This window comes from Macaca nemestrina, chromosome 12 (genome assembly GCF_043159975.1).
Source record: "Macaca nemestrina isolate mMacNem1 chromosome 12, mMacNem.hap1, whole genome shotgun sequence".
NCBI lineage: Eukaryota > Metazoa > Chordata > Mammalia > Primates > Cercopithecidae > Macaca > Macaca nemestrina.
In genome coordinates this window covers 104,118,676-104,129,599 of record NC_092136.1, presented here as the reverse complement: position 1 = coordinate 104,129,599, position 10,924 = coordinate 104,118,676, and the positions used below count along the sequence as shown (strand labels likewise).

Sequence of the window (10,924 nt, the reverse complement as noted above, 5' to 3'; positions counted from 1 at the left end):
CAGAAGCTAAGTATGAAATTGAATGAGCATTTCCAACCATTTCTAAAAAATGGTATCACATATTTCAATCAGTCCCTACGCCTATCCCATTTATCTCCACCCCTTTTCACTTATTAACACAGTTATATACTTACTTGTTTATGTTCCCTTTCCTCCATTAGAATATAAACTCTAAGAGATTAGGAACTTTGTTTCTTGTTCACAATTTAATCCCTAAGATTTTTAGACTAGGGCACAGCACAAGGGGAAAAGCCAATGCTTAATTAATATCTGTTGAATGAATCAATGATCCTTAGTGTCTCTCCCAGAGTTTCACTATATCCTGAAACAATGTAATTAGATCTTTTTTCCAGGGGCTTTCAAACTTCTTTGATCATACCCCAAAGAAGTAACTATTATATTGCAGTGTTCCTGTAACTGAAACAAAATATTCATAAAACAATATCTTCAATGAACCCTGATAATTAAATTTCTATACTATTGTATTCTAATCCATTTATGTAAAACATTATTCTGGTATTGAAGTTGATTTCATGACCCACAAACATAATTTTTTTTTTATTATTATACTTTAAGTTCTAGGGTACATGTGCACAACGTGCAGGTTTGTTACATATGTATACATGTGCCATGTTGGTGTGCTGCACCCATTAACTCGTCATTTACATTAGGTAGATCTTCTAATGCTATCCCTCCCTCCCCCCTCCCCACAATAGGCCTCAGTGTGTGATGTTCCCCTTCCTGTGTCCAAGTGATCTCATTGTTCAATTCCCACCTATGAGTGAGAACATGCAGCGTTTGGTTTTCTGTTCTTGCGATAGTTTGCTGAGAATGATGGTTTCCAGCTGTATCCTTGTCCCTACAAAGGACACAAACTCATCTTTTTTTATGGCTTCATAGTATTCCATGGTGTATATGTGCTACGTTTCTTCATCCAGTCTGTCACTGATGGACATTTGGGTTGATTCCAAGTCTTTGCTATTGTGAATAGTGCCGCAATAAACACATGTGTGCGTGTGTCTTTACAGCAGCATGATTTATAATCCTTTGGGTATATAGCCAGTAGTGGGAAGGAAGGGTCAAATGGTATTTCTAGTTCTAGATCCTTGAGGAATTGCCACACTGTTTTCCACAATGGTTGAACTAGTTTACAGTCCCACCGACAGTGTAAAAGTGTTCCTATTTCTCCACATCCGCTCCAGCACCTGTTGTTTCCTGATTTTTTTAATGATTGACATTCTAACTGGTGTGAGATGGTGTCTCATTGTGGTTTTGATTTGCATTTCTCTGATGGCAAGTGATGATGAGCATTTTTTTCATGTGTCTGTTGGCTGCATAAATGTCTTCTTTTGAGAAGTGTCTGTTCATATCCTTTGCCCACTTTTTGATGGGGTTGCACAAACCTAAATTTTGTAAAATACCATGTTAGTCTGAAAAGTCAATAGAGGTGAAACATGTTGATCTTTGACTACGTCGAAGGGACACATGTAACCTAGTCCTTGTTGGATGGTATAACATCTTGACAAGGCTATCTTTTCCAGACCTTCCTGCCCTTCTCAGTCACTTAAAGTTCCCTGTGTATGGATATCACTTACCATACCCCAGACTTTCAGGGGTTGGAAGGTTTGAAAAATACTGAAAATTTTCTCTTCTAGATCTCATGAGCGAGAAGCTGAGAAATTATAAAAATTTGGATTTGGATTCAACTACAAACCAAACAACATGCTAAACATTTTTTCACATCATTCTCACCACAACCATACACATTAAAAATGGCTGCTCCTGCAAATAAAGAAACTGAGTCTTGAAAGATCAGATGATTTGCTCAAGGAGACAAAGCTACTGAGCAGCGAGTCTGGACTCACTCCTTTTCCAAACACAGTCCCTTGGGCAGCCAGATGCAAGATGCAAAACCAGAGGCAGCCCCTCTGGACTGCTGAGCTTCCAGACAGAGTAGGGAGAATCCCAAAAGCCTCAACGACCCATGCCTCTTCCTATGGACTGTGAAGGCAAGTGAGCAAGAGTGTTCTCGTTCTTCCCTTTGCTCGGTCTGTCCCTGCTCAACCCCACCCTGTCCTGTTGCCCTTTCCTGTTTTATATAGTGCATATAAAAACGCTCGTGAAGACTTCTTGCCCTTATTGTACACTGCACCACATGGCCCATCACACCTACAGCCCTGTGTGATAGGTGGCTCATCTTGCTGCACCCTAGAAAAGGCATTTTGGTGTCCAATACTCTCTGGTACCAGAAGGCCGTGCCTCATCCTGGAGTTCGCGAAAATTGCAAGCTGCGCCATCGCTCCATCAGTCTCGACCTTTTCTAGGGCATTTGTGATAAGGTGGAGGGACTCAAGAGTAGCTTTCTCTGGGTGATATACTTTTATTTTTATTTTATTCCCTGAAAAGGTATCCTTGACTCACCCAAAGGTCACACTGACGGGAGCTCAAAGAAAAGCTCAGAATTTAGCTCCTTTGTATTGTACTTTTTCACTATACACAGTGAAATTTTAACTAAGTAGAGTCTCACTTTGGTTATTGTAAAATAAACACTTCCAACTCCAGTCCCCGTCCCCACATCCCACTACCAACAAGGCGGAGAGCTGTGGCTTGTGGATGGATGTGCCAGTCACCTCTGAAGAAGTGCTGGGATTCCACCCTCTCCCACTTCCTCCTGGCCACTGTTTCCTGAGCCCTTTCAGGTCCAGCCAGCAGGGTAAAGCTCAGGGCGGTGGGAAGAGTCCCGGCTGGCGATTAAACTGGGCATGCTCAGTGGCAGAGCAGGTTTAGGCCCGGCCTGGGAAACTGGGCAGCAGAGGTGCTCGCGCCGCCGCTCTGAGCCCGAGTGCGCGCCTCTTAGGGGCCGCGACAGAGGCTGGAAAACGCAGCTGCTCCGCTCGCCTGCCCCGCTGAATTCGGTGCTGCCCGCCCCCTGCAGCCTGTGCTGCAGCTGCCGGCCACCGGAGGGGGCGAACAAACGTCAACCTGTTGTTTGTCCCGTCACCGTTTATCAACTCAGCACCACAAGGAAGTGCGGCACCCACACGCGCTCGGAAAGTTCAGCATGCAGGAAGTTTGGGGAGAGCTCGGCGATTAACACAGCGGCCCGGGCCAGCGCAGGGCTAGCGCAGGCGGCTAGAGCGCAAGGCGGCGCGGCGTCGGTCCCGGGAGCGGAACCCGGCTTTTTCTTGGAGCGACGCTGTCTCTAGTCGCTGATCCCAAATGCACCGGCTCATCTTTGTCTACACTCTAGTCTGCGCAAACTTTTGCAGCTGTCGGGACACTTCTGCAACTCCGCAGAGCGCATCCATCAAAGCTTTGCGCAACGCCAACCTCAGGAGAGATGGTAAGAGACTCATTTTGTTTCTTAACTTAAAAAAATCATGTTTGCTATTGTTATGGTTCTTTCTGTGTTTTTCCCCTTTCTTTTTGAATCTTTAATGTGAACTCGTGCTGAATGCATTGTTTGAGGAGGGACGTCTCCTGCCTGTCTCCAGTCCTGAGAGAGCTCCATTTCCGGAATGGGACTGAGAGGTGTGGGACTCGTGCTGATGGGGATAGGTGTAAGCCAGGTGGCTCGTCTTGCTGCACCCTAGAGAAGTCTTTTTGGTGTCCAAGCCTCTGGTACCAGGATGCGGTGCCTCATCCTGGAGCTGGCGAAAGTTGCAAGCTGCGCCGCCCCCTGGTCAGACTCAACCTTTCTTAGGCGATTTTGATAGGTGGAAGGACTCAGGAGTAGCTTTCCCTGGGTGATATACGTTTATTTTAATGTAATTAATTAATTTATTTTTACGACGGAGAGGAGAAATCATGCGTTTCAGTCCAGCAGTTATATCTGGAACAGTGACAATTTATCTATATTTATTTTCAGGAAATGGCAATGTGCAGCTTATTGCCCTTTAGGTCCCCTAAGTGACTTTCCTGTTGAAGTTCACCCTGACTCAGAAGCTTCGAGTGTAGGAGACGAAGGCTTCTGAGGTTTCATCTGCACCACAGGGGCACCGGGCTTCTACTGCTAGTTTCCTTGCAGAGGCGGCTTCCAGCTATCTGCAAGGAGCACAGCTCCCGAAACAGCTGTCCTAAGCAAGGTCCCAAGCCAGCTTGTTTTCCTTTACTCTAGAGGACACCTGGGTCACTGGTTCCAGAGACCCTAAGCTGAGTTTATTTACTTTCTGGGGTCTCCACCTAAATCAGAAGTTGATTTATCCTTCAAGTCCTAACTGTAGCTGATGTTCCCAGTAAATTTTAGCTGTTCTGCCATGTACCTGAACTGACCCATAGGCTTTTGGATTTTGTTTTTTCCTGCGTCAGTATCTGTCTCTCCTGCTTGCTTAAAGTACTAACACATCTCCCAAGGAGACCACCAAGCAATTGTTGACGGCTTCACAGTTTCAGCTGACAGTATTTACCTGTCTTGGCAAATTCGTATTAGCCATCTTATCAGTTTCTTTCTTGGTATGTCCTTAATTTGGAATTTACTAAATGACTTTTGGACTTTGCAGGGAAACCACAATTTCATTATGTTATCTGATGATGTGTAGACTGCGGATATCAGTGTACTCGTCACCTGAAGTGGTGTGGATTGATAGCAGGAAAGCCACAGAGTCACCTTACTTTTTCACAGCGTTTTTATGTAAAAGATTCCAGCCGTGAGTTTTTGGTAACTCTCTGTCTTAGTTAAAAGCACATTTTTTTTTTTTTTTTTTAACTAAAGGATTAGGCCCAAACCAAACTTTTTTGGTTTTTTGTTTTTACTCTTTAATGTTTTCACCAGGGACAGATCTCCTAGTTGATCTTGCAGGTTTGTTATTAGTTGCACTTTGTATGTCCTTTTAGCTACATAGAGTAAAATTCCATTTATAATTTGCATGACTTCATAGCCATAATTTTGTAATCTTCAGCCTCCCAAGTATCAGTTACAAGAAGTCAAGGACAGAAAATGAAAAGCTTGTAACTATTGCCCATTAACCCAAGATTCTGACTAAAACCAAGTTATGTAGCTCAGCAGGGTTTTTTTTTTTTAAAGAGAATAATCTCATTTTAGTTTCATTGTTAAAACTCTGTACATCTCCATACGTTTGTCCAGTCTATATAGGAAATGGTATGTTTCAAGAAAGCTTTAAAAACTACCCTGGATTTCTCATTTCTTCATATTTTAGTAAAACTGTTTTGTAATTACTTTAATAGTACACACACACACACACACACACACTTAGTTCTGATTGCTCAATACTTTCCTTAACATCAATGTCATCTTACAAACAAGACTGGAAAGGAGAAAAAGGTAGTTATACCTTAAAATTTGTTTTCTATAGAGTAAAAATTGTTAATATTCATAATGCATTGTTAGTTTATAAAATAAACGTTATAAAATGTTCAAATGGCAGCTTTTTCCTAAATGAGTATGCATTCTTCAAGAGGGGCAATATTGTACCCCAATGGGGTGCAATTAGATCTTAGAGGGTGAACACAGTCTTAGATATTACAACGGTCTGTGTTACTTCAAAGGGCTAGCAGATATAAATAGATATACATTTCTGTGGCATTACCAATCACAAGAAGGGAGAGTGATCAGAAAATAAGTCTAAAAAGAGTCTTTAAGGGATGAAGGTTAGCAATAGTGAAAAAATGGTTGAGAAACATTGGCACAGAGTTTTGGTGGAAGAGTAAGAATAATGGGGCTATGAAAAATTCTAGACGACACTTGGAAAATCTTAATGGCCATAGCTGACAGAGAGAAAGTAATAACTTATTAAATTAAAACCTTGTTCTGATTCCAGACATTGTCAACCTGCTCTCCCAAATTTTTCTAATGACTCATTGAAGACGATGATATTCTTGCTCATTTGACTATCAGATTAAGACATGATAAAAGCTTGAGGAGGACATGAACATGGAATATAAAAAGGAGAAAAATAGAAAATGAAAGTTTCTAAACATGTATTTAGGGTCTTTAGAAGACCTGGCTTTCAGATTGCAAATGATAGGAAATCGCAACAAAAAATTAGAAGTGAGCTTTGGGAGTTTTAGAAACCATTACCTGATGATGAACATACTTGAATGCTTTTCATTTGTTCCTGCTGGCCCTGTTAGTTGCTGCTTAATGTTGGGATGAAGAAAGGGGCAAAGAAGCCAGGTGTCCTGTACAGGGCATGAGGTGTGTTTTATTCTGTCTAGCCTAACACAGTAAAACCCCACAACTTCTTGATATACTATGCCTAATAGCTCCAGATACCTGGAGTAGCTAAGAAATGATGTGGAAATACATAGTGTTGGGGTTGTCATATGGTAGTCCCCTCCTACCCATTATAAGAAGCTGATCTGCTGCTGTGTCCTGGCCTTCCAGAACTCTTCATCATAGGGTATTCTTGTTCTGAAGGGATATCTGCAGAGCCTTTATACCTGTAGAATGGTTAAATGTGGCCCAATGAAGGAAGGTAGTTGAATCTGTTGCCCCTCTCCAGGAGGACATGAGGCTCTATAACTAAGAAGGATTAAACTATAATAATTTACAGTACTTAATAGAATGTTTACACTTCCTTATATCATATTTATTATTCTTGCTCAAACTGATTTACTTTTAGTACACATTTCTGCCTCTGATCACAAAGAAAATCTTAATTTAGCAGTAGCATCTACATATTCTAATTTTAGTGCCTACACAGTTGGTGCTTTTGTAATAATAACTGGCCAAAACTAAGTGTTGCTCAGTGTGCAGATTAAGAAGTGTAAAGATAGCAATTAACTGACAATATTAGTTACTTATTTTAAAATCTAACTAGATGGAACTTCCTGCCTAGGAGCTTAAGAATACAGATGCATTCTTCATTTTCTTGACCTTTTGTTGCTTTTAGAAAGAATAGGTGTTGATGGTAAACAATTCTGAAATTAGTTATCTTTGGTCAGTATAATAGTACTTGAGTATCTGTTACACCAGCATTATCTAGTGATAGGCCTGCAGTTTTAGTAATTGTGCTGCCGTGGTTTTCTATTGTCATCGTTGGTGATAGCACATTGATTTAAGTGCGAAGATCAGAGCTTAAAGGGAAGGCAACAAAACAGAGAACAATTATCAATACATTATTTTTAAAGTGTCTGAAAGCAAAGAATTCCATCTGTGTATTTTTTGTCCAGCTCTAAGTATATTAAAGTCTATAATCTTGTAAAGCATAGTGGTGATTACATATTTTAAATGTAATATGGCTTTGACTTGCCACCATGGATAATATCATTTTATAGAAACTCTTAAAGAGCAGGGTTTAGCCAGGTGTCTGTATACCATGTAGTGGAGGATGCTACTAGGTTGTGAGTTACATTGATGACCATAATGAGTTTATTAAGTGATTTTTGCCACAGGATTTTCCCTTTCAGTGAATGAAAGCAAAACTGTATTGTTTCAGAACAAAAGAGTCACACAGCGGAGCACAGCCACAGAGTCACTGATCTCTAATGACTAGTAATAAGCATAAGCTTGATGTCATGCGGAACTCTGAGCCTATGTGGTCTCAGAGCCCTGTCATTCTAAGAGTCTAGAAGGATATGCATATTTCTGTCTCTGTCCTTAAGAGCTGAGTCATAATGTAAATCATCTTCCTTCTGGAAATTACTCTTGAACTTTCTATGTTGAAGTCAGATTAGTGTAAAAAGGCAGTTCTGGAACACCTTCGTACATTCCTTCCCTTTATTAAAATAGGAAAATCTTGTAGATGGATGAACCAGGTGTAGAATGTATCTACCTCAGCTGTTCCATGCCATTCAGGGAATACATTGATCTTTCTAAAAGGATTACAATGACTTGAGGGTGAAGGTGAGTTAATGTCTGAGCTACCTAGCCTCTTTCAAGGCTCTTTTCAGATCATTCTTTTTTTTTTTTTTTTTGAGACGGAGACTCGCTCTGTCGCCCAGGCTGGAGTGCAGTGGCCGGATCTCAGCTCACTGCAAGCTCCGCCTCCCGGGTTCACGCCATTCTCCTGCCTCAGCCTCCCGAGTAGCTGGGACTACAGGCGCCCACCACCGCGCCCGGCTAGTTTTTTGTATTTTTTAGTAGAGACGGGGTTTCACCGTGTTAGCCAGGATGGTCTCGATCTCCTGACCTCGTGATCCGCCCGTCTCGGCCTCCCAAAGTGCTGGGATTACAGGCGTGAGCCACCGCGCCAGGCTCAGATCATTCTTTACTTGATCTTGACTGTCTTCTGAAGATGAAAGGTAGCAGACAAATAGTTCTTTATCATAAGTTCTACTGCTAACCCCTGCTGTAACTGTTATTCATGTATTCAATGAAGGCTAAAGTACAGTGGCGAGATCTCGGCTCACTGCAAGCTCCGCCTCCTGGGTTCATCCCATTCTCCTTCCTCAGCCTCCCAAGCAGCTGGGACTACAGGTGCCCACCACCACGCCTGGCTAAGTTTTTTGTATTTTTAGTAGAGACGGGGTTTCATGGTGTTAGCCAGGATGATCTCAATCTCCTGACCTCGTGATCCACCTGCCTCAGCCTCCCAGAGTGCTGGCATTACAGGTGTGAGCCACCACGCCCAGCCTTCAGTGATTATTTCTAACATCCCTAATGCCGCCTATATATTGTGCTAGGTAACTAAACATCTGGCACAATATGAGTGAAACACACATGGTTCCTGACCTCTTGGAATATATTGCCTAGTGGACAATATAGACATCAGTTCCATTACATATCTTTCAGATGCATTCTGGAGAATACCAGGATTCTCCAGAAGTGCCATGGAGGTCAGTGCACGGGTACCAAAGAGGCTGAATGCGTGTGGCTTCTGCTTCTCCACCCCTTCTTCAACAGAATAGCTCCACATGTATTATCACACTTCTTCTTCACTTATGTATGTTCATCGTAAGAGTTTTACTTGAGAAAATGTATTTTTCAATTTAAGTGTGAAAGTTCTAAAGAGTGTGATCTGTGCTTTGATGAAGGAAATGCACTGAGAGATAGGAATACACAAAGAGCACCTAATATAGACTTGAGGAATTGGGAAAGACTTCCTGGAGGAAGTGGTGTCTGAACGGAGGCTGAAATGTATGCTGCTTTGCCTGTAAAAGTAAGGCAAACATGATACGAGGCTTTATGTCTTAGGACTCTTTAAAAAGAATGTCATTTTATTATTTAGTTTTAACTGACAAATAAAGATTGTATAAATGTGTCCTGTAGAGCATATTGTTTGGAAATATCTATGCAGTGTTCAATGATTGAATCAAACTAATGACCATATGCATTACTCATATATTTTTGTGATAACACTTAACCCTTAAAGTCGGCTTCCTTATCAATTTTCAAGAATGCGTTGTGATTATTATAGTAATCATATTGTATACATTGGGATTCTTGATTTTTAAAATGTTGAAATCCAGCGTGTCTTCTCTGGACTGAAGGAGCTCAGGGATGATTGCTGGGTGGAAGCTGTGAGCAGGGGTTGACCGTGCTGCGTTCATTCTGGACAAGTCATTTCAGACATTGGGTGCAGTGAGAGGGAGGAGCGGGAGAGAACAGCACTTGCCAAGCTTTCCAGGTGAGAATATAGATATACAAGTGTCCAACAGTGAAAGGCATGGGGAGTAATGTTAGGGAGCTTGGCCAGTATGCTGAGAGCAGTGGGAAACCATTGAAAGGCGTAATTTAGACAGAGACATGGCCCATTGTGTGTTTGACTGCTGGGTGCTAGTATTCCTGAAGAATCTGCCAGACCAAGACTGTGATCAGGGCCAGTTTTCCTATACCTCTGCTGCCTGTGGGACATGAATACAGATGGAATCATTTCATTTTTAATATGATGGTGGGGACATGAATGACTTTCTTAAACCCAAATCCCCAAATCCTTGGTGCCCTCACCGTATCCCTGAGGTCCCCTCACCCTGGTTGAGGCTCTGCAGCTCAGCACAGAAGATATTATTTTGTAACTGTATCTGAGGTCTCAATAAAGTAATGTGAATTATGCAGGTAACCTGTCTAGTGTTTGATCACACTTTAAGTTTTTTCAAATAGCTGCATTTCAGAATTAATGCAATTTAAAAGGGAGCATTTTTACACTGTTATATGAGCGATGGTTTCAGCAAAAAGCTACAGGGAGTAATATATAATATTACAGCAAAAAGGAAATAATCCAAGACAAAGGGGGCAGCAGAAATGTGCTGCCTCCTTATACGGTATTTCAAAACCAAATGTAAATCAAAACTGAAGGAGGAAGCCCACAGGACAGCAAAGGGCACAAGTGCACATACAGGAAGAAATAGTTTCTTCTGATGAGTCTTTTTTTCCAGAGCAAGAATAAAGCATGCTTTGTTTCTGATAACTGTTGATAATGCACATAATAATATGTCTTTTCCTTCATCTTCCCTCTGGTGTGCTGACATCTCTATGTCAGCTTTAATATTGACAGATTAATACTGTGTGTTTTGTTGATTTGTGGGGTGCGCAGTTTAGTGGTTTTTGTATAATTAGGAGGTGGAGAGGTCTGTGGAAGCATCACAGCCCAGGCATGGGAGCTGTCTTTCATTGTGAGAAGTCATCTTTTCTCAGATTTTAGGGTTTTTACTTGAGCACTTTTTTATAGAGTGTGTTCATGAAGACAGTTTTGGATGCAGTACTTTGTCTATTAAAGTAAGCCAAACATGATTTGAAGCCTTATTTGTTAGGATTCATTTTTAAAATTTTATTTTATTTTATTTATTTTTTGAGATACAGTCTTGCCATAGCTCCCAAGCTTGAGTGCAGTGGCATAATCAAGGCTTACTGCAGCATCAACCTCCCGGGCTCATGCAATCCCACCACCTCAGCCTTCCACAAGTAGCTGGAACCACAGGCACATGCCACCATGCCTGGTCATATCTTATTATTAATTTATTTTTAATTGACAAAAATTGTGTGTGTGTGTGTGTGTGTATATATATATATATATATATATATATA

At 41.4% G+C, this 10,924-nt stretch overlaps 1 protein-coding gene across 2 annotated transcripts in view; it reads left to right on the top strand.

The window, feature by feature from the left end:
* The first annotated feature begins 2,977 nt into the window (after nt 1-2,977).
* LOC105493695 (platelet derived growth factor D) overlaps nt 2,978-10,924 on the top strand; it is a 246,947-nt gene continuing 239,000 nt past the window's right edge. For both annotated transcript variants that reach the window (XM_011761552.2, XM_011761551.2), the window contains exon 1: nt 2,978-3,343. In XM_011761552.2, the coding sequence (XP_011759854.2) occupies nt 3,220-3,343 (124 nt within the window). In that variant the 5' untranslated portion in view covers nt 2,978-3,219. The remainder of the gene's footprint in view (nt 3,344-10,924) is intronic.